The 25,368-nt window shown below is 38.7% G+C and overlaps 1 protein-coding gene across 4 annotated transcripts in view; it reads right to left on the bottom strand.

Annotated features, from left to right (window-relative positions):
* tbc1d22a (TBC1 domain family, member 22a) overlaps positions 1-25,368 on the bottom strand; it is a 171,369-nt gene that overhangs the window by 77,596 nt on the left and 68,405 nt on the right. For all 4 annotated transcript variants that reach the window (XM_078419804.1, XM_078419807.1, XM_078419806.1 and 1 more), the window contains 2 exons: positions 20,097-20,203; positions 11,431-11,506 (listed from right to left, as the gene is read on the bottom strand). In XM_078419804.1, the coding sequence (XP_078275930.1) occupies positions 11,431-11,506; positions 20,097-20,203 (183 nt within the window). The remainder of the gene's footprint in view (positions 1-11,430; positions 11,507-20,096; positions 20,204-25,368) is intronic.

Consider the following 25,368-nt stretch of genomic DNA (forward strand, 5'->3'; position numbering starts at 1 on the left):
AAGTCAGGAAATCATGTCACAACTGTGTTAAACTTTGGGCAGGCCACATTTGTGTGCAATTCTGGTTGCTGCATCACAGTTGAGACATGGTGGCTTTGGGAAGTGTGCAGAAGAGATCATCAGCCTATTGCCTGGATAGGAGAGTATGAGATATAAAGAAAAGCTGGTAAACCTGGGTTGTTTTTTCTGCGGTATTCTGTGGCTGAAGGGAGACCTGATAGAAGTTAATAAAATAATGAGCGAAATAGATAGGTATTAATTTTCTTTCTCCCCAGAAATGGAAAAATGTCAAATACAAGAGTGCGTAGATTCAAGGTGAGAGGGGTAACGTTTAGGGAGATGTGTGGGGCAAGTACTACTTAAACAGAGTGGTAGGAGCCTGGACTGCACTGCTGTGGTAGGTCAGAAGCAGATATGATAGTAATGTTGAAGAGACATTTAGGCAAGCACATGAACATGCTGGGAATGGAGAGATATGGATCAATTGCAGACTGATGGAATTGGTTAAAGTTGTCATCATGATCGACACAGGCACTGTGGGCCGAAGGGCCTGTTTCTATGCTTACCGTTTATGTTCCAGCATCTGCACAGATTGTTTAATTAATTAAATCAGGGAATACAAGGTTCAACTCCTGAAGTTCATGGTTCACAAAGCAAGTTCTTTATCACCATGAATACTCAAAAGGGTATTGATAGAGGACTTACTTCGTATGATTTCCCCAAGGATGATGACATTGTGCATATTTACCTCATGGTTACATGTCTCCAGGACAATCTTTTTGACTGTTTTTGGACTGGAGAGTTTTCCATTATGCAGCATGACCAACTGGAATAGACTTAATTGATCTGTCAATCTCTGCCACATTTCAGATATCATTTCATTGCAAAACTAAATTTTGCAAACAGATTTGATGGTTCAGATATCCCTTGATTAATGTCCAGACATGTTCCATATTGTGACATTATGAACCAGTCCCGACTTAAATGATTAATTGGCGGATAGGTCTCCAAGAATTCTTTCAATTAGACGTTGTTCAACTCTGAGTGGTGAATTTACTGAGCCTGTACTTAATCCTTTGTACCCTGAGGCAAGGAAAGAGAAATGCAAAGCAGAAGAAAGCCTATAGTATCATACTGCATGTTCTACATGGGTAACAATAAAGAAAATGGCAAAAACGTGGTCTGTGAACGCAAGTCCTTCTGTGTCCACTGTAAATACATTTAGGCCAACGTTTTTTCTCTTATGGAGAATGATTATATAACAATACATGCAATACCAATTATTCAGGGAAAATTATACAATGATTACACGTGAGAAGGCAGTTAAGGCATGAAATATATAATGCAGAGATTAGTTGAATAATTTACAGAAAGTAGCTCACAACAGAATTAATCACTGTTGCGTGTTTTTCCAATCTTAGCTGTGGTGCACATTAGGTGGGGAACTACAGGATTAAAATGCAACATTAATACATTGAATCAACACATATAACTATCTCATATGGAACTGTCAACCGATATACAAGATATAGATCAATCTATTTCACGATAACATGTTTTGAGCTTTTGATGGCCTCGCAGCAGTATCATTACTAATTACAGCACAATGTTTTATGATCACAATTTCCTCAATTAGGTGGCTTAAAAGTAACAAAGGAAAATAATTAAAACTATAAGTGATGAAATCTAAAACAAAACCATAATGCTGGAAGAACTCAGGCAGTCAAGCTGAATCTATGGAAAGAGAAACCAGTTAATATTTCACGTCTTAAATACTTAAAAAAATTAAGAATGTGTGAAAGCAAATTGATGTAAGTGGCAAAGTAAACATTCACCTTTGTGCTCTACCACTTAAATTAACTTGCTTTCAGTGCAAATCAAAAATGAAGCACTTATTCACCACTCAAACAATGTCATCATCAATTCAGAATTGGCAGGCGGTAACTAATGGGTAATGAGGCCTTAGACTGCTTCAGTAAGTAATGACAAGACATGCAGATATTTCATCTGATTGGGAGCCAAGTAAAACTTTACAGAAAATATACAATTTATCTCTGGGCATTTACTGCTCATAATTAAATGCCTGGATTAAAAAAATTAAAACGAGGATACTTCCAAGAAAAAAAGACATAGCCTCGCATATATTTCAGGTGTTTCACACGCATTCTCATTGATATCTAGAAATGGAAGTTGAGCTTATTGCAATCCAGATGGGATTATCATTCCCAAATTTTGCAAGAATTCAAAAGATCCAAAAAGTTACTGCTTGCCTCACTTTATTTTTAAATCAAATTTCAAACCCTGCAAAATTATAGATTTCAGAGCATTAGTACTCCTCCTCTGACAACCTGGGATAGCATCAGTGCTTCTCCTTCACGGTCATACTTTTCATTTTGGCCCTTGGATATAGAAATAAAGCTTCAACAAATGGTTTAAAACTTGAAAGCAGCAATTTCAAGATCAGGCTAAAAAGATGGACAGTGGTAGTAGGTAGCTCTGACTAAAATGGATTACATATACCAAAATGGAAACATAGACATGACCTTTCTTGAATCATAGCAACCACAATCACCTATCTTATAATATCATAACAACAAAAGTTTGCTGAAACTCCTTATTTGAAAAAGATTCTTTATGAACTGTGTTTAAAGTGGTTCCAAAGATATTTTGTCAGGCTGGTGCTGGAGAAGTAATTGTTTAAAATTCAAGATTATGCAAATTGAACTAAATGCTCCGTACACACTAATCATAATTGACAGTTTCAATATGTCAAGTTTATTAAAAACTAAGACAATATGCTTGCCAATTCAACTGCATTTAATTTGCTCACCAAATTGACTAAGCTTATTTGGGAGCTATTGGTGAATCTCTACATTCCAATTTTATCTCATTTGATATAAACCCCAGAGCTCAGTGTTTTTTGAAGTTGAAATCTGGTGCTGAAGTTACACGATTCTATGCATTTCCAATCCAATATCCTTTGCTTCTTTGATTCATTCAAATTATTTTCTAAGTTTTGCATTGATTTATTTTTTGTTCTCACCAAGACGTAATAACTCATTTATTTATATGTATTAAAAGGTCAAAGGTATGTCCATTTTGTAAGTTTTTTAATATAGTTTTAATTAGTTACAGATCACACCCCAAATTTTGTGTCATTCACAAATTTAATTTGTTTTGGAGTCCAAATCATTAACATGAACTATGACCATCAGTGGTTGTAAAACTGATCTTGATGGATCACTTACAGCCAGACTGAATAGCTTCTCTTTGCATTCTAGTTTCTGCAATGAAATTAGCTATTATTCATCCTCTCACCTTGGTCATTTATTCCTTACGAGAAACCCTGAAGAACTTTTAGAAATTAAAAAAAATTACAATTGTAGTTATTTATTCTCGGTTACTTCTTTACCTCCAGCCAACATAACAACCTTCAACCACAGCGCTCTTTTCTATGAATATGCCAATTCTGAATCCAGATGATGTCGCCATGAATTCCTTGCATCTTAATCTTCTGGCTCAACCTTCCATGAGGGACTTTATCAAACAAAAAACTGAAAATGGTGAATTTCATCTATCAGCCAAATTGACTTCAAAGGAGTCCAGCTCCAGGATACCTCTGCAAGGATGATAGAAACATAGAAAATAGGTGCAGGAGTAGGCCATTCGGCCCTTCGAGCCTGCACCGCCATTCAATATGATCATGGCTGATCATCCAGCTCAGTAACCTGTACCTGCCTTCTCTCCATACCCCCTGATCCCTTTAGCCACAAGGGCCACATCTAACTCCCTCTTAAATATAGCCAATGAACTGGCCTCAACTACCTTCTGTGGCAGAGAATTCCACAGACTCACCACTCTCTGTGTGAAGAAATGTTTTCTCATCTCGGTCCTAAAAGACTTCCCCCTTATCCTTAAGCTGTGACCCCTGGTTCTGGACTTCCCCAACATCGGGAACAATCTTCCCGCATCTAGCCTCTCCAACCCCGTAACAGTTTTATATGTTTCAATAAGATCCCCCCTCAGTCTTCTAAATTCCAGCAAGTATAAGCCTAGTCTATCCAGTCTTTCTTCATATGAAAGTCCTGCCATCCCAGGGATCAATCTGGTGAACCTTCTCTGTACTCCCTCTAAGGCTAGAATGTCTGTCCTCAGATTAGGAGACCAAAACTGTACACAATACTCCAGGTGCGGTCTCACCAAGGCCCTGTACAACTGCAGCAGAACCTCCCTGCTCCTATACTCAAATCCTCTTGCTATGAATGCTAACATACCATTCGCTTTCTTCACTGCCTGCTGCACCTGCACGCTTGCTTTCAATGACTGGTGCATCATGACACCCAGGTCACGTTGCATCTCCCCTTTTCCTAATTGGCCACCATTCAGGTAATACTCTGCTTTCCTGTTCTTGCCGCCAAAGTGGATAACCTCACATTTATTACAAGTATTTATTTATTGTTACAAATATTTATTAAATATTAAATATTTATTGTTACAAGTACAATATCTCTTTTTCTTTCTGAACTACTTTTTTCTGACTGAGCACTTGAATTTTAAACATTTGTATTTGAATGCTTTTGCTTGCTGGTTGCAACACAATTGATTCATAGCTTTTAAAAAATATTATGCAGTGGCTGCCCATTGCACCTTTAAGAAAATATCTTAAACAAAAACAGCTCGAAACATAGAAGTCAAGCGCAGCTAATGACGTAATTCTGAGAAAGTGAACTCATTGCGAACAGGAAAGAACATTTTCAAAACATAAATTTAGGTAGGCACAAAATGCTGGATTAACTCAGCAGGACAGGCAGCATCTCTGGAGAGAAGGAATGGGTGACGTTTCGGGTCGAAACCCTTCTTCAGACTGCGAAATCTTATCAAAACAGTATGATTTTTATCTTCTGTTTAAAGATTTAATCGAATCAAGTATTGGATCAATACTACTTCCCTACCTGTATTTGCTACAAATCGAACAAACAGAACTGAAAATCAATAACTGAGATTTGAGTTGAGTCTGGTTATCTTCTTAGTTTTAAATACATTGAAGGTAAAATCACTTGAAAAAGTGTCTTTCATCAAGCAAATGGTAAACTGATACAAATTATTCAAACTGAAGTTTGTACAGGAATTTCTTCCAAGAAGTTGTCTTTTAGGGAGGTTTATGCTGATTGTATACAGTACTTGAAGATCAGTTCTTTTAGAAAGATGAGGAGAAATGTCTTTAGTCAGAGGGTGGTGAATCTGTGGGATTCTTTGCCACAGAAGGCTGGAGAGTCAGTGGATATTTTTAAGGCAGAGATAGAGAGATTCTTGATTAGTACGGGTGTCAGAGGTTATAGGGTTAAGAGGGAGAGATAGATCAGCCATGACTGAATGGCGGAGTAGACTTGATGGGCCGAATGGTCTAATTCTGCTCCTATCACTTATGATCAGTTCTGAACATGACCATTTTCCCGACTCAAGCAATAAGATATTTTATCTGGCAACACTAGTTCATTTTTTTTCCAAAGATGAATACCATTTACTGAATCGACATGAACCAAAGCCAATAACTAAAATGGTATAATCCAAACTAGATAACCTTGTCATGTATTCTGAATTCAACAAACTCATGCTGACAGATTGCATAGCTTCTATATGAGATGACCAAAAGTATCTCTAAAAACCAGGTTTCAGGAAGAGCAGCAAATAAACAAGCATTTGATAAGCACAGTGATAAGCACAGTCTTACTCTTCATTAAATTTATCATATTAAAGCTGCTTTGTCATCCACCCAAATCTCCATTCACCCACTGTACTGCTGTTCTGGTTCCCATATTATGAGAACCTTGTGGACACTGGAGAAGGTGCACCACTACTTTTTGATTGAGATGTTGGACAAGGATCAACAAAATGGACCTCTATTCTCTTTAAAACAGAATATGAGCAGTAACTTCATAGGTACCTTTAAAATTATTAATGTATTGCTCTGTCACAAACATACTGAAAACTGTTCACAAAAAACCTCCAAAATGATAATACTGTGCACAAATGTCTCATCTCGGTCAGAAAAGGCTTATCCCTCACCCAGAGATTGTGATTCCAAACTCTAGACAACTACCCAGTATGTTGAGGCGCTTGTAGTAAACATTCATGATAAAAATCAAGTCATTAAGACAAGAAAATTGAAAACAGTCAAAATGTTGAAAGGAATCAGTAGAATTGCAGCAGTCAATATCAATGGTCAAATTTTATCAGAATTTGAATCTGTTGTGATTGTTGGCCACCATGCCATTTATTTACTTGCATAAAAATTATGAGATTATTGTTACATTACATGCCAGTCCATCATAAGCAAAAGATAAATGGACTTTGGACTTTTAAAGTATTTCCTATGCCCTGGAAATTCCTACGTTTAGGTTTATTATTGTCATATGGATCGAGATACAGTGAAAAGCTTTGTTTTGCATACTATCTAAATAAATCATACATACTATACATAGATAAAATCAGTTCAAACTCAAGTACAATAAACGAGTCACGGGGAAGATACAAGGTGCAGAATAAAGCTCACAGCATTGTAGCGCATCTTTAGACGAAGTCCAATGTCCTCAAAGCGTTAGAGGTGAATCGAACAGTACCCTAGCTTATGGAGAAGCATTCAGAAGCCTGAAAATGGAGGGAAAGAAGCTGATCCAGAGCCTTGTGGTGCATGGTGTCACCTTCTACCAAATGGGACCAGAAAGGAAGAGGAATGACCAGGGTAGGACAAGGTTTTGATTAGGTAATCTGCAACTGTTATGGATTATTTTTTCCATGGGTAGCAGGAAGCTGAACACTAAATACCTCTGAAAAGCAACCACAGTGCCATTTATTTCTTTACAATGATCAATTGAAATTGCCTTCATTAACTGGTTATGTATAGTATTCAAGACCATCAATAATCAAAGCTCAATTAATTTTAAACTCAAAATGTTCACACTGCCCACTGCTCTGATCCCAATAGTCACTTTAAGTCTCAGAAGCACAACCTCAGCATGTGTTGCTCCAAAAACTGAGTCTCAAAAGATCTGCAAATACTTGTACATTTTTACTTCAGTTGCTCACAGTATAAATAAATTATATAATTTTTTCCGATTTTTATTCTATCCTAGCCCTCAAATACCAGAGTGCTGAAATGTCCTGTTCCTTTGCAATGTAATGAATGAGCCTCACAGATTATACCCATACTCATTATCTTAATTGCTGAAACATGAAAATGATTTCACCATCACATTTGAAGCTAAACAAATTAATTTCACTTCAACTTTAATCCATGAGCAAACAACTTCATCTGTAACATACTCTTCATTGAATTTTGTTTCCCAGGTGAATTCAATTAGATTCACATTTTAATATCCACTGACCTTTCGGCAGTAAATATGGGAAATGATTAATTGAACATATTTATGTACCAATAAATGACCATTAATGACTTTATAATTGCATGTGAAAGCAGAGAAGTTTAACATAACTGAAAACTAATTAATTATGTGCATTAATAAGTGCTTTGAAAATCAGTGAGCACTTGCATCAATTAATCAGATGAGGTAATGAATTTATAAAAGGTCCAACACCAAACAGTTATTAAGTGATCTATTTATGCAAAACTTAATTGCTCAACTTTTATCAGGCAACAGCCATGGCTATTGGAATAATCAAAAATGTGCAATCTGTATTCTGACTCGTACAGGGCCCCCGGATGATGGAAGACCTGACATTTCTAAATCCAACTTTCTGTGATTTATCCCACACTGCTCTCAGGCGTAGTACTCGGATTTATTCAACAGGAAACTCTGCAGAGATCACCCATAAAAAAATGCAAACTCCCTCAAGTTCCTCAAGAGACTGCAGAGTTGAGAAGAAAAGGAATATGGGAGATTTAAAAACAGTTGTAAGGGCATTGCTAGTTTATGGTAAAAAGATTTTGACTCGAGTAGATTGGCTATTTTGAGAGTGGATAAGAATACAAGCCATGGTCAGCAAGTTTGCAAGTTAATACAAAACAAATGGAATCATAGACAGTGAAAGTGGTCATCAACAATTATAACGGGATCTTGATCAGCTAGGTAAATGAGGTGGGGAACAGCAAATGCCATTCAATTCAGATATGTGAAAGGTGAAGTGGAGCCTCCCAGAGGGTGTTAGAAATCAGAGGGGACTGAAAAGTACAAGTATGTATTTCCCCAATACCACCAACAGAAGATGTTTGGCATGATGAACTTTAGTCAGGGCACAGAGTACATGATTTGGGAGGTTTTGTTGCAGTTGCTCAAGGTGTTGGTGAGGCTGCATTTGGAGTATTGTGTACAGGTTTGATTACCCAGGTATGCCCCACTGAGTTACACTAGCATTTTGTGTCTATCTCCAAGGTGACATGTTGCTTGACCACAAACAATTAAATCCATCATCTGCATCTTGCCCTTACCTTGCCTATTAGAATTTACATCCATTTCCCATTGTACCTTCTATCAATTCAAACGACTGAAAGTATCATATTCCAGGCTTTTTTAAAAATACAGGCTTAAACTATCAAAAAGATCTACAAAATGCAATGGCTATGTAGCACTAGGACCTCACGTAATATTCATCTCTTCTCAGCTCCTGATAGCAAATTCTTCTGTTTCTTGATAATATGCAACGCCCCATCAATATATACTAGATCTTTAAAAGTACTCTGGTGCTTTCTAAATTTGATTCCTTTGAAAGACACTTCCAATTAATTGTGGTCAAAGCAACATAAAATCATCACAGTAAAAAGGCAACACCAGACATCACTAATGAGAACGTCAATACAAAGCGCTGGGAGTTTATCACTTTGCAGTAAAACCAAACATGAATGACACAATAATGAAAATACATTTATGGTGGTCATTAATTCATCAGACATGTAATAAAAAAATTCAGTCATAGAAATACAATATTCAAATGCTGCAAGTCACCGCATCACTTGAGAAACAACCAATAATCCTTTGAAAAAAAATCCCAAACACACAATCAAAGTGTTCAGGTATCTTAAAAATGGAAGGAACATAATCTGCTCTTTGATTTCATCCAAGTCATTGTTTGAGCAATACAAATGCAATGCAACTACCTTACTCCTTTCATAATCATGTGAATTGTATTATTTGTCCAATGCTTCTTTAGAAGTACAAATGGTTTCAACCTTAACCAGTCCTGGTGACAAATTACTTCAAGCTTCGTTAATACTCTAAAGATTTTTTTCCAATCTTCTCCCTTCACTCCTTTTTTAAATTCGCAATTGTTATCATTTTAAAATCAGAAATAAATTACGGTATATAAGAATAAACCAAAAGGATCTTTCTGCCCTGCATGACTGCTCCATAATAATTCACCCCCAACTTCCTGCACTAATCACATATATCCTTATTCCATCAATGTCTAAAAAAAAATCTATTCATCTGTCTTAAAAACACTGAACCTCTGCTTAGTGAGAGAATTTTTTTAAAGATTCACCACATTTTGCTTAGTGAGAGAAATTTTTTAAAGATTCACTACATTTTGGATGAAGTCATCTGTCCTGAAAGGCAGAAATTTTACTTTGATACCATGACACAATTTCCCTAGCCAGGAAAGCATTAATATGTCAAACCCTTCCAGAAAACTGTTCATTTAATGAGATCAAAACCCATTAATTTAAACCCATGAGAATATCGGCCCAGTCTGCTTAATATACAACAAAAAAACAATAAGTCAATGTGATCAATCTTTACTGCAATTCCTCTCTTCCAAATATATCCTTTCCTTGGTTTGGTGGCCAGGCCAGCACACAATATTCTAGATACGGTCTCATTATTTCAGCAGAAATTCATTTCTCCCATATCAGTCTTCAAGTCAGCATCAGTCCAATGTTATTTACCCCATGCTAATTTGAAAATGTCTCCAGTCGTAAATGAGAAATTACCACTTTTGCTCAATGTCACAGCCTTTTATAACATTAAAAAAAATGTATGACATGTTTAGTTTAGAGATACAGTATGGGAATTGGGATGCGATGTGATTGGTGAATCAGGGAACCGTGTTAAACAGTGTGTAGAAAGGAACTGTAGATGAGGTATGTAGGTTAATTGGCTGGGTAAATGTAAAAATTGTCCCTAGTGGGTGTAGGATAGTGTTAATGTACGAGGATCACTGGGCGGCACGGACTTGGAGGGCCGAAAAGGCCTGTTTCCGGCTGTATATATATGATATCATATCATATCATATACATATGATGGTTTACACCAAAGATTGGCACAAAATGCTGGAGTAACCCAGCGGGCCAGGCAGCATCACTGGAATGAGAAGAAAGGTCTTGATCCGAAACGTCACTCATTCCTTCTGTCCAGAGATGCTGCCTGTCCCGCTAAGCTACTCCAGCATTTGGTGTCTACCTACAATGTTGTTAAGCAGGCCGCATTGGTTGGACAACCATTTTGATCAGGAACTAAACCTACATCAATCAGATACAAGCTGACAGTTTCACTGCAGGTGGTGAAAAAGTTACTCTGGAAATTGATAAGCAGAAAAAGCTGCCTTGGGAAAGAGATCCTGTTTCCATACAACATCCTTGCAGTAATCAGACACCATGTCTCTTAAGTACACCGGTTGCCACTTTCACCGCAAGAGGCCATTTAGGAGTTACTTTGGAAATAATTATTTTCATTGATACTTGTGCAACCTTACTATTAAGCAAAGCAAGATGCAACCTTTAATATTTGTAGCTTGTTATAATAAAAACTATTAAAAAACCCTCAATTTTTGAAATTGCTGTGGTTAACATATATTGTCTGAAATTCTCTTACCCCAAACCCCCCTTTCCCCAAACCCCCCTTTCCCCATTGTCACAATTGTTTTTATAACCCAATTTTCGATAACACGATGTTTCTTAGGAATGCAACTGTCGTGTTATAGCTGAACCACCTGTACATTTAACATTTTCAAAGTTCATATTTATTTAGATTCATAACACAAATGCTTTCAGTGCACACAGTGGGCAGAGATGCATAACAGCACACAGATAAATACCGGACCATCTATAAATAGTTAGTGCAACTTTCTGAAGAATTAAATCAGTGAATTTAATGCAGACTGATTTTCTTCTGCAGCCTTTACACTGCCACCAAAAATTGCCTTTGAAGTTTGATTGTAATGCTTTTGTAAAATGTAAAGAAATTCTCATGCTCAAGTTATTCTCCTTAAATGATACACAACACTGGTCTTACAAAGGGCACAATGCTCCAAGTTGATTGAGGATGGCACTTCATTTCCAAAAGGCCACCAAGCTGTCGTGGTGAGTAATCAACGTTACTCCAGTCATTACATTTGTAGAAGCTTTTCTTTCCCTAAACCTAGCAATATTAACACATTGCTATTCCATTCAGCACAAATTCAAGAATGAATTAGACTTACCATCGATCCGGATTACAAGCTCCTGTAATGCTTTCACTTTCCTCTGAATCCCTGGCTGTGCAAATGTGTAGTTATCCTTGAAAGCAAAAGGTTTTGCAATGAGAGACACAATCACTTGTATTAAAAAGCCTACAGAGAAACAGTTTCCAAACATTCAACAAAAATTTGCATTTCTATAGCTTCCCCTGCAAGATCAACATAAGGCACTTGCCAAGAAAGGAAACACACTCTTCAGGAAATGAGAAAACTAAAAGGTCATGGTTTCTAAAAATGGCATAACAATAAATATGTCAGCATCAATATTTTTGAATTACACAAATCCCTTCTGTCTTTGCAGAAGTGAATGAATGGTTGTTCTGAGGTCATTGTATGAAGTTGCAGGAACTTCAAACCTAGTTTAGTGACATCGAGGATGCAACGTTGGACAAAGCCCAGTTCCCAAACAAGTGCCTCCCACCAGAACCTTCCCCGGGTAACACGCATGCGCAAGATAACATTCTCCTGGAATGGCATCTGCAAACACCCGACATTGTCTGTGAATACAGCGACTGCTCTACTTCCCCTTTCCTTAGCTCATGCCCCATATAAAGACAAAATATCTAACAGATATATTCAGTTATTGCTGTATGAAAAAACATATGAGGTTTAATACTAAACACTATAGCCAAACAAGTATACACACTGAAACACAAACTTAAGGTCACAGCATAGTAAACAAGTGACCAACACAGTAAAAAAGTGAAATCAGTCTCTGTATTTGGGATTTGGCTTGCTGACACGACCTGAGCGTGTTCGGTACAGACTCTCAGTGGTTTTCAGAGGCAGCTTAGCCACAGACACTGGCACCTGAACTTGAAGCTGCTCAGTGCCCATTATTTCTTGTCCGACTCTTGTGAAAGCGTTATAGTCTTTTGACCCAAGTCCAGTATCCTGGTGATCAGTGTTGGTGTCACATGGATTTAGCTGTGTTGGGGCAGGCTTGACTACAGGCAAAATGTGCCTGCAATTCCTCCTGTACAGCTTTCCTTCTGAGTGAATATGGTAAGACAATAGACAATAGGTGCAGGAGGAGGCCATTCGGCCCTTCGAGCCAGCACCACCATTCAATGTGATCATGGCTGATCATTCTCAATCAGTACCCCGTTCCTGCCTTCTCCCCATACCCCCTGACTCCACTATCCTTAAGAGTTCTATCCAGCTCTCTCTTGAATGCATTCAGAGAATTGGCCTCCACTGCCTTCTGAGGCAGAGAATTCCACAGATTCACAACTCTCTGACTGACTGAAAAAGACCTGGGCTCCTGGGATATTTCCTTTACCATGCCCGGCCGGTTGTAAACTTGTGGGGTCTGTAACCTGACAACCTGTCCTTCCATCAAAGGCTGAAGTGGTCGGCTTGATTGATTGAATAGTACACTTTCTGTGGCAGTCTTTTATTTAGAAGCTGGGCTTGTACCTCCTGAGTCTTACGCATATGTGGTTCAAGTAGCTTCCTTGAGACTGGGAGAGTAGTACGTGTTTGTGTTGACATCAGTCTTTGTGCTGGAGATCCAAGCTTTGTGTCACGTGGCACATTTCTGAGATTGAGGAGGTTTAGAAAAACATCAGTTCCGGCTCTGTGAGACTTCTCTTCCTGAGTTGTTTGACGCTGCAGACAGCTCTTTCAGCTAACCCATTAGATTGGGGATACTCTGGGCTGCTAGTAACACGAGTGAAGTGCCACTGTGTAACGAAGTCTTTAAAACGCTGGCTTGTGAACTGTTTGGCGTTGTCTGATGCGAGGGTGTGTGGTGCTCCACGAACTGAAAAGTGTCTCTTATGTTTTAAGATGACTGTTGCTTAAGTAGCGTCACGAAGCAGGTCAATCTCATACCAGCCAGAATACGAGTCCACTAGCACCAAGTATTGCTGACTGTGCCATTCAAAGATGTCTGTTGCCACCGTTGACCAAGTCTGGTCTGGAACTGGATGCAGCAGGTGTGATTTTTTCTGCTGGCGTGACTTTATGCTGTCACAAACAGAGCATGACTGTACCTTCTTGTTGATATCGTCTGTCATTGTAGGCCAGAAAACTATGCCTCTTGCCCTCCTTATAGTAGCTTCTGCACCAGGATGCCTCTGTGCATACTGCTGACGTACTCCTTTTGTAGTGAGAAAGGAATGACAGCTTTGTGACCCTTCATGATGACCCCTTCTTCAATAGCCAGCTCATCTCCGAAAGGAAAATAAGGATGAACAGCATGTGGAAGCATACGTTGTTTGCTGGGCCATCCATGTCTAATGATAGTGTTGAGTGTCTGCAGGGTTGTGTCATCTGCTGTTTGTCTCTTTAATTCCTCAAAGCGAGAAGAGGATAGACAGTCATGACATCAAAACTGTCCTCCTCATCAGCATACTCAACTCTGGTACTCCTGGGAGCTCAAGTCAGAGTGACCGTCAGGTGCATTTGTTTTCCAGAAGTCTTAACATCATCCATTGAAGTCTTGCCAGTGCTGCATGTATGGGCTTTTTCAGCATGGTGACCTGGGGCTGATAGTCCGTTTCTATAGTCACTGGCTTGCCATAGATGTCATAATTGAATTTGGAACACGCAAAAACCACCGTCAACAGCTCTTTTTCAATTTGAGCATACCTGGTTTTGGTGTCAGTTAGCGTCCGTGAAGCATATGCTAAGGGTTTTTCTTCATGCAAACATGCTGCATCGAGTCCAGACTGTGAAGCATCACAGGTAAGCATCACTGGCTTGCTGATGTCATAGTACGACAGAACAGGTGGGCTGGACATATGCTGCTTTAGTGCCTCAAAAGCATCTTGCTGCTGTGCTCATGCCAAGTCCAATCAGTGTCTTTGTGTGTGAGTTGTCACAGTGGAGCCGTCAGCTGACTGTAGTTTGGAATGAATTTTCCAAAGTAATTGACCATCCCCAGAAATCTTTGGAGAGCGGGGACATCTGCTGGCACTGGCATTTCACTGATTGCCGGTGTTTTCGAAGGGTCGGCTTTGAGGCCTTCACTTATGAAAACGTGTCTGACATAGCTGACCTGGTTCAGCCGGAACTTGCATTTGAGAGGATTGAGCCTCAAGTTCACCTCTCTGGCACAGTTTGAGCACTTTTCTCAAATTAGCATCGTGTTCTTCCACGTTCTTACCTCCAATGATAATGTCGTTGACTATGATCGCACAGGGACATCCAGCGAAAATCTGCTCCACGGAGCGCTGGAACACCTCACTGGCAGAGGCGAGTCCGAATGGCATCCTTAAAAACCTCTAGTGACCAAAAGAACTGCTAAATGTGGCTAGCATTGAAGACCTGTGGACAAGCAAAATCTGCCAAAAGGAGTTCTTAGCATCCAAGACAGAAAACCCCGTTGCATTTGACATGTGTGCAGCCATTTCTTCCACCGTACGCACAGGGTGATGTGGCCTTTTCAAAGCAGTGTTCAGGTCTCTAGGATTAATGCATATTCTGATTTCCTGTTTGTTCTTTTTGTTGGTGGCACCCATAGATGAAACCCAATCGGTTGGCTCAGACACACGAGTGATGGCACCCAATTCCTGCATCCTGTCTAGCTCCGCTTTGACTCTGCCCTTCATAGCCACAGGAATGCGATGTGCAGGATAAACAACGGGCCTCACATCTGGGTCAAATGTCACGGAATAGGTTACAGGCAGCTTTCCAAGCTCATCAATGATCGCTGTATTCTGTTCGAATTTGACGTGACAGATCATCTTCAGTGGGGCTCAACTGGTGAACATCCTTACTGAATGAGTCCACCCCATTTGCTTGCGTGCACGCAGCCCTGGCAGTAGCAGAGCATCCTCTTGGACAACGTAAAATGGCAATGTGTATGGCTGTCCCTCTTGGTGGCAACTGCAACTTAACCATACCAACAAGTTTGATTTTACTACCCCCATATGCAACAAGGTTTGTGGTTTTAATGCATGCTCTTATTTGTTCTTCATCCTGTAGTTGGTCAAATGCATTTTTTGACAACACATTACACTTGGCACCTGTGTCTACTTTCATTTCAACTGGAATACCATTAACTTGCACAGTGACCAAGCCTTCATAATTTTATCTACATGTGCATCAGTTGAATCAGCAGCCATTTAGTGTCATTCCATTGACACAGATTGTATCATCCGCACTGCTGTCGGCTTGGTCTGGTTCTAGCTGGTGAACAGTCCTCCAAGGTCTCGGCCTGTTGTAGGTTTGTTGTGTGGACTTGCAGCACCTTATAAAATGATTCCAATTTTTACAGGCATGGCACTGTTGACCAAAAGCTGGACACTTGCTTCTTTTAGCTGCATGACTACCTCCACAGTTAATGCAGTTGGCAATATACTGTGTCCCATTTTTTTCTGACTGGTTTTTCATTTTTATCTCAGGCTTTTGTTTCCTCATGAACCTAGCCTGGACTGCATCGACATTTGTGACAGAGTGCTGTGGAGAAGCTAGCGTTTGTTGTGCTCTTCTGACACCATGTATGAAGTTGCAGGAATAACAAGTTATTTTACTTCAAACCTAGTTTAGTGACCGTCGAGGATGCAACGTTACAGTCAAAGCCCAGTTCCCGAACGAGAGCCTCCCGCCAGAACCTCCCCCAGGTAACACGCATGCGCAAGATAACTTCCTCCAGGAAAGGCGTCTGCAAACACCTGATATAGACTGTGAATACAGTGACTGATCTACAGTCATTAAGGTTCATCAGAAGGACGCTCAGCAGGAGTGCTGGGTTAATGGGATTTCCAAATGCTTCAAAAGAATTTGTGCAAGAACTAAAGCTAATTTGGAGCCACTGCATCTATGCTTCAGCTGTTAGCATCTGCAATGACATGAAACTGATATTTGATATCAATACAATTAAAGCTGGCATTTTAGGAAGAGTTATATGTACTGCTAATATGTAACACAAAGATTACTTGTTAAAAATTTAGAAAGATAAATGTGGAAGTTGTTTGATGTCGTAGATCAAAGCATGATGCTGTGTAATTGTAATTCTTTATTGCACAACATTGAGAACTCATCTGAAATTTTAAAGGCCACCTCTACAGAATATACTATAAATGAAGTTAATAAATATTGACAATTATGTATTTACAAAATTGAGGCAGATTTTTTTTTCTCACAACCGAATATCTTTGTTCTTTGATAAACCTACTCCATTGATCTTGCGATAAGATTTAGAAAAGCACATTTAATAGCTCAAAACTTCTGATAAACAGCAGTAACTTGGATTTGTAATAACCCATTTAACACAGTCAAATATCCCAAGGCCATTCATAGAAAGATTTTAAGATTTGACAGCAAGCTGTCTGATGAAGTCCCCAAGATCGCATGCCAAAGAATAAAAGGATCTATGGCAACACAGATAGACCATTCGCTAAGTAACAAGTACACCAGTCAGAAAAGGGCCAATTTCAATGGGAGAATAGATCTTGTGTGAGTAAATTAGAATCAAAGCTTGGCAATAAGGAGAGGCCATTTTAAGGTAAAAATGTTTCAGCCACAGAATAGGGGCATTCACATAAGGGATACGGAAATTAAAATCTGAGCTCCATGTGTGACCAACGATTGAGAATCACGTGGAGCAAAAAGTCATTGGTACAAATTTAGAAAAATTAGAGAAAGTCCAATTGTTAAAGGAAAGTTGTGCTTATCCAACTAATAACAGAATATATTTTATGAATTAACAGGTAAGATGAGTGAGGGAAAAGTGGCTGATGTGGGGTATGTGAATTTCTATCCCTTAAAATGTTACCTAATAGATTTGTCACCAGTTTTGACGACCAAGGAACAAAAGAGGCTGTACAGCACGAACGGAAAGTTGGGTAAGAAATAGTAATAAATTAAAGCCCATTTTAAAATTGGAGGGAAGTGTTGAGACACGGAAGTTATGATGCATTTTTATAAAACACTATTTTGATCACAAATAGAGTACAATGTCTAATCCGGGAAACATATATTGGGAAAGATCTAATGAATCTGGACACTATACAAATGAGATTTACTGAAATGATTCTAGAGATGGAGACAACAGTTGTGTGGACAGACAAGAACTGTTCTCATGAAACAAAAGAGAATGGAAGGAATTGTGTTTTGAGCATTTAAAATCATGCAGGTATAGACAAAGTGACAGCAAATGCAGCATAGGTATGGTTGTGTGGGAGGAGGGGGAGGGGGAGAGGGAGAGAAACTGAGACGTTCATAAACAAAAGAAAAAAAAATACAATTTTAGCCTAGCCAGAAACGAAAAAGTAAGAACTTCTATAGATAAAGGAAATAAAGTACTATAATTTAATGAGGTTCCTTAAAGGCATAATTATGTAATTAAACTTGGAAATAAGGAGAAGAAACATTATTGGAGAAATTAAGAGCACTGAGATTAGGAAATACTAATTTTGCATCCCACTCCATAATTATCCTATCCGTCTGTGGTCCTCTGCACTTTTATAACAAGCCCAATGTAGGTTTGAGAAACTGTGCCACTTCTTCCACCTGTACATGTAGCAGCCACTTGAACTCCATATTGATTTTTCCAATTAACGTCTGGTAACTTGCTTTCACCAAACTTTCACCTTAATAGGCCAGGTCATCCAGGTGTGCTAGTGGCAGTTTTTCCTCTCATAAGCATCCCTGCATCTCAATCTTGTGTTCCATTGCCCGAATTCTCATTCTCAAACCACTCTCATATCACAAGATCTATGAACAAAGGTTGGCATTGACCCACTGACAGAGCATCTCATTTATAGCTTATCCCCACTGCAACCATGGTCTCACCCCATCAAAGCATTTCCACTTGTCCTATCCATTATCTAGCTATTCGTCAGCATTTCACTGTACGTGACAATAATAAACTAAACGTTCCCCCACCCATCGCAATTACAGTTCAGTTCACTCTTCACCAGTTTTGTCCTTCTTCCACCTAAAACGTGAATTATTTCTCTATCCGCAAATGCTGCCTCACCTGCTTAGCAATTACAACATTTAAAATTTAAAATTTTGAGAATTTGCACTTTTAACTTTCAATTACAATTTATTTTATGCTGTGTACATTTTAAAATTAATGTATTTCACCCTGTGAGATGCAAATGTGAGTGCTCACAATCACGATGCTCGAGACAATCTAGAGAAACAAGTATATTTTATTTGCAAATCTGCAGAGTTGGGTGCCTCCCCTCTCGAGACACACCAATGGTGGAGATCAGGGGAGGAATTTAAGGTGTGACAATTGTAAAGTGAAGTGAATAAAAAGAAGGGATTTTCCCGACCTCGGTGTGTCTCGAGAGGGGAGGCACCCAACTCTGCAGATTTGCAAATAAAATATACTTGTTTCTCTAGATTGTCTCGAGCATCGTGATTGTGAGCACTCACATTTGCATCTCACAACCCCAATCTAGCATTTAACAGCTTTAAAAGCAAACAAATGACTTGCTAATATTAAGATGCAGTTAAACAATACTTCCAATTTAAATAAATATTCTATTGAAATTATAATATGACAGCAAAGTTATGATAAGGATTTGATATTAAACAGTATTTTTCTAATTGAAATATATACAATGGACTTATAATGTTTTGTCATTCACGAAAGATGGCCCAACATTGCCTTATGAATGAAACCAGACAGATGTTTCGAGGCAAGGACATCAACAAAGCTGACTAAAATAATCTCAAATTCATCCACCAGTGACCACATTACGCCAGGAATTACAATCAAAGAAGCAGATGCAATGGAGAAGTTGTAATTCTGAAATGATTATTGAAGTAATTTGGGATACAAATTAGCTACCAGGGCCAGAGATCATAATAGATTTGTATGCTGTTAAAAATTAAGTTCTAACTTAATGAACAAGCATTCCACTTTCAGTATTTCCCACTGTGTGGACAATGTGTAAAAAGTTGTCATGTCAAATCAATATTTCTGCGCTGATTGCATAGGGCATGGTTGCAAGTGCATCCAATAGAGAAACGGGTTTATTCGGCATCACCTTGCCAACTTTAATTCTCCATGTAGGGGTCAGCAAAAGTCAGCATTAGTTTCATAGTTGACAATTTTCACTGTCATTCCAACTACAAAGTCTAGACCATTTAATAAAGTAAAGTTCCCAGTGTCCAAGCAGAACCAAAGTTACCAATTGGACCAAATTGTACTGAAAACTAAAATTCAGCAAAATTTGAGATAAATCACATTAAGCGTGGAACTGCATTTCTGCAACAGCAGAGTTCTCAAAAACAAATATATCAAAAGGGATATTCTTGACAACCTCAAAAACATTGTGTATTTACTGAATGTTAATTTAAATTCAAAGCAAACAAAGCCAAGAAGATAAAATGTTAAAAGATTGTCATAACTTAAAGGACTCAATTAAATTTGCCAATATAGAGAACTTAAGTGTTTTTGAAAATAAAATATACATTTCATTCACTATCCCACAGGAGGGGATAGAAAAATGCTTGTATTTCAACATTTCAGGATTAAGTGACAACACTAATGTCCATAAGGAAAACCAAACATATTTATATCGTCTCTCATTACAGTGAATCCAGTGACTACAAGGATTGAGGACTTCCCAATTTCTGCAGGTTCATTTACTGCTATCCCAAGATACTTTCAAGTATGAAATTCATCAGTTATCATTACTGGCAAAGGCAGGGTAATTTACCTGAATGCCATCAAGTAATTTGCTCATGCACCAGAAACTATCGGCTTCAATATTCTGCAACACTTCATCAGGCAAACTGGAAACGTCAAAATTTTCCACCTCTCCTTCTGCATGGGGAAAACAAAAAACATTAAGATCATAACCAAGAGCTGAGAGAGTTTATAAGAATGCAAATGCACTTGAAATTCAACAGATATTCCCTTCATAAAATTATTCAACTGCCAAATCGTCCCGTTATTTAATTGAAGTGGTAGCTTTTTAATAGCAGAGCAAATAGTACAATGTATTTTGAAGTTAAGAGTTAGTGACGTAGCACAAAAGCCCTCACCAAGTCTATACTGACCATCAAGCAGCCATTTAAACTAATACATTACATTTTATTCTCACTGCATTCCCATCTCCCATATTTTAATCACTCACCTGCACACTAACAACAATTTATTAGTGCCCAAGTAACCTACATAAACAGCATGGAGCGTGAAAGGAAACTGGAACACACTGAGGAAACCAATGTAGCCGAGTCTGAAGGAGGATCTCGACCCGAAACATCACCCATTCCTTCTCTCCAGAGATGCTGCCTGTCCCATTGAGTTACTCCAGTATTTTGTGTCTATCTTCGGTTTAAACCAGCATCTGCAGTACCTTCCTACACAAGCCAATGTAGTCACTGGGTGAACATGCCAACTTAACACAGACAGCACCAGAGGCCAGGACTGAACCCACGGTATAGCTTGGTGTATGGGGCCACAATGCGCCGAAGGGCCAGTTTGTAAAGGAGGCGGATTTAAGGGTTAAGGTGTACGTGACCAAATGCTACATGAAGATGAACTGTCACTAAATTAGATTGCATACCTCAGACGCCTGCAAGGCTATCTCTGTGTAGCTGCCAGCTTGTGATTAAAAAGGGGGTGTTGTAAAATTACAATGGATAGGGAACGGATACTAAGGAAGAGCACAGAGTAGAATGAGCCCCTTTACAACCACCATAAAGCTGAGCACCAGGAAGATGTGTTTATGTTAGTAGACTGAACTGATGACCTCGTACATGGTCAATCGTAGTGGGTAATGATTAATTGAACTCCTATCCTCTTGCAAGACCACCCTTCCGGGGTATCTGGTTCTGTGATCACTTGTAAAACCTATTGTATTTGGTGTATAAATGTGCCGGTGAAACAATCTGTGGGTAAGTGGGGTCCTCGAGTGACTGTAGTATGCAAGCATACTAGTTGTAGCTCTCCCACTCCCACTGGCATAATAAAGACTCTAATGTTTTACCACTTTATGGTATTGTTGTCTGTCTTAAAGAATCGAACTTTAACATGTTAACATACTCTATGATTCTATAATCTTCAACTTTACTAATTCAGAATACAAATCATGTTGCTTAACCAGAGTACGGCAACTCAAATTTCACTGTACCTTAATTGGTACATGTGACAATAAAATGACCTTGAAACCTCAAGAGTATTGCATTGGCTTTGACATATCCTGCGGTTGTAAAAAGATGCAATACAAACATCTCTTTTTTTGCAATCTGTCACTATAATTTATCTCCAAATTTCAAGCTGCATCACACTTCTATGTCAGTGCATCCTCCCTGAAATTCGACACGATAAGTCAGACAATGTAATCAAGCTGGCATCCAACCAAGGCTCGGTTGCTCATGACGTGACCTCCGCCTCATTGAAGAAACAAAATGCAAATTGGTGACCACTGCAGAGTACCTTTATTCAAACCTCAGGGGGAACTGTGAGCTTCCAGTTGACAACTATTTCAATTCTCCATGTCACTCCCACCTTGACGTAACACGATAGTTTCCGGTGTATTCCAAAGAGGGTCAACACAAGTTTGATGAACTTTGTCTACCAATATTTAACAATTCTCCTTTTCTGTTTGCGTCACAGCTGGGGACTTCGCTGCAAGTTTATCATCTGTAATATTAACTAACCACAGGTTTCCCTGATCGGTCGGGCATTTCTCCCCTACCCCCCCCCCCCCCTCTCATTAATCTATCAACCAGACAGCTTTGAGAACAGCGTATCACCAAAGTAAGCTTGGCCTCGCCCTTTAGCACAAGTCATTTGATTTATTCATCCTTCCCCTACCCACTCTGCAACTTGAAGTTTACTTGTTTTTTCACTATTACATGTTTGATGAAGGAACTTCGAACAGAAATATAAACCATTTCTCTTTACACAGATGCTGCCTGACTTCTGAGTGTTTCCAGTATTTTCTATTTTTATTTCATATTCCAGAAATTTCAGTTTGTTCATTTTCATTTTCTAACCTTCGCTTTATTGAAATATTGCATCATTTGTTCCAATTAGTATTTCAAGTCTCTTGAGAGGTAGGCAAACATTTTATCGGCCTCTGTGATTAACCATGTAACTGTATCGCCACTTGGTGAGATGAAAACATCCTCCCATTGTGGGCCACCAGTACTCAAATGAAATCTGAATGATTATTTTGTCAGGGTGGATGCCTTCATACCCAACAATGAACATCAGCCCAGATTTTAGGGGGCTTATTCAAATCCTTTATAACTGCTTCTTAACTGATGCCTTTGTAAATTGCCCCACGGGGACAATTAAAGTGTTTTTGAACTTTGAACTTGTTTACATAATTTTTTCTGCAACTATATATTTGATAAAATTATGAGCCTTGTGTCAGCCGATTTTTCCTTCCTTCCTTCAAACCTAGAATTCGAGAATCCACAGTGAAACTTTGCTCTTTTTAACTAGAAGGAGTCCACATTTGGAAAAATGATTTGGCCATTTTCAATAGATAAGTAACCTAAAGGTCACAGATAAATAACAAAGGATTTGGGGAAACATGCAGTTAGAATCAGAATGTAAAGCTGTAATAATTAAATGCTGAATGAAACCTAGCAATTACTATCACGCTGAGATCATAGAAGTGAAATCAATTATTTATTGTAACTGACATTCTTGTCTGAAAAACAAGAGCTCAACATTCTCTGAACCTCACCATCAAAAGCACTTCCCGAAAAATAGGTCACATGCACAAAGGAATTAACAGCAAAGGTTATGGTCATTTGGTAGGTAAAGAAAGAGATGGAAGTAACCAAGCATGGAATCAAACAGAATTTTAAAATGTAAAAGATCATGGTACAATCTGATGTCAACTTTCAGTCCTGTGCCATGATTTACATTGAGAACATACATCTTCAAGATATCACCTTATACAATTTGGAAGGGCACATGCAATTGAAAGGGGCCAATGAAGTGTGTCTACTGTCAAAGTATCACCATCAAAAGGGCAACGTTTTCAAAACTGCAGCATGGTAACATACAACATCTTCATTTTGTCCAAAGTTTTAGTGTAATGATAGCTGTGCAAAATTATGCATGACACTCAGCAAGTCATTTACTTATTATATCCTGAGAACTTCCAATATTCTGCTGAATTGCCAGTCTATTTTTTCATGCACCTTTCAAAAGTCACTTGCATATTACTGTTAAATATTAACAATAATGAGAATTAGTAATGCTACTGCATCCACTTTGACAGCATTTCCTCAGCCATCAGAATGGCATCACGTAATGACCAATTTCAAGTTCTTTCAGGTGCCTTTCGAAGGGATCAGTTAAATGTGGCCTATTACATTTCGACAAGTAAAAATCCAGAGTAAATTTGAAATATCTCAAATGCGTTCCAATTATCTGTGCACTTTTATCAGTAGGGAAGCAAATGTGTTGCTATGAACATTACTTCTTTGATAACTTACACCAATTTCCAAGCTGCAGTTGGTTCTGAAGCCCAGTGATAATCACAAAGCTAGGCTACTCGAAGAGTGCAGAAAAACAGCTTCCCCTGCCTTCTTTGAACAATTCTACTCAAACCAAAAAGCAGTCAGATCAAAGAACCCATATCATTGAATGGTGACCTTACATTTAACTCTACAACCAGAAAACCAGAGATCACAGGTACTTGGAAAAATGAACCATTTGTTTTCACCAGCAAATTTTGATCAGATTGCCGCTGTCAGACCACAAACGGCTACCTCCATTTCTTCACCTGAACATAAAGGTACAGCACAGGAACAGGCCTTTCAGCCCACAATGTCTGTGCCGAACATGATACCAAAATAAACTAATCTCATCTGCCTGCACATGTTCCATATCCCTCCATTCCCTGCAAATCTATGAACCAATCTAAAAACGTGTTAAACACTATTGTATCTCCCTCCATCACTACCCCCGAGAGCGTTCCACTCACCACACAAAACCTGCCCCACAAACCTTTAAATCTTTCCTCTTTCATCTTATAGTTATACCCTCTAGTCTTTGACATTTCTACCGAGAAAAAGATTCTGTCTAAGCCATCAATGCCTCTCATAATATTCTTATCAGATCTCCCCTCAACTTCCAGCATTCTTAGAAAACAATTCAAGTCTGTCTAACCTCTCCTTGTAGCCAATACTCCTTAATCCAGGCATAATTCTGCTAATCCTCTTCTGCCTCTCCAAAGCCTCCACATCCTTTTTGAAATGAGGGAACAGAATTACTGCAATACTCCAAATGCGGTGCAACCAAAGTGTCTACACTGCATCCTGACTCTCCCTTACACTGAATGCCACGATCAACGAAGGCAAACATACCATATGTCTCATTTCCACTATCATTGGGGGGGGGGGGGGGGGGGGGGGTTAGGGCTAGACAGAGAAAAGATACAACTTTGCTTCCTTGGCAATACCATGTCTTATTTCAATGTAAACAATGTCCACAACTAATCCAATAAACCAAGAATATTTGACAAAAATAAAGTTTCAATAGTTCATTACATTTATATTTCATGAGGCAATAGTTTAAACAGACCAGAATGCTGGAAAATCCCATATCAAACTTCTGTGCTCAAACATTGCACTCCTGCAGCAAAGCACAAGCTTCTCTATGAAGCCAGCAGTCACACCAGGGAATTTGTCTTCTGAATCGGCATGAGATTATACCTGGTTTGAACTTTGAAGGGGTGGTAAAGGCTGCTAGATCAATGGGCAACCATAAGACAATTTATATTTCTTAAATGGTGGAGTTTGCTTTATTGTTTTTTTAAAATCCACTAATTTTAAATTACTAAGAAACAATTAAACAGGCTCCTGCAAATTTTCCCCAGTGTTGAGGTAATTGATAGAATCCAGGAGGAGGTGGAGATTGGGCAAAAAAAAATAGGTTACAGGGAAAATAGGGAGATAATAGGATTATTCTATGAGCAGACAAAAACAGATATGGATTAGGGATTCCATTTATGAACT

The sequence above is a fragment of the Rhinoraja longicauda genome, chromosome 23 (genome assembly GCF_053455715.1).
Source record: "Rhinoraja longicauda isolate Sanriku21f chromosome 23, sRhiLon1.1, whole genome shotgun sequence".
NCBI classification, from domain to species: Eukaryota; Metazoa; Chordata; class Chondrichthyes; order Rajiformes; family Arhynchobatidae; genus Rhinoraja; species Rhinoraja longicauda.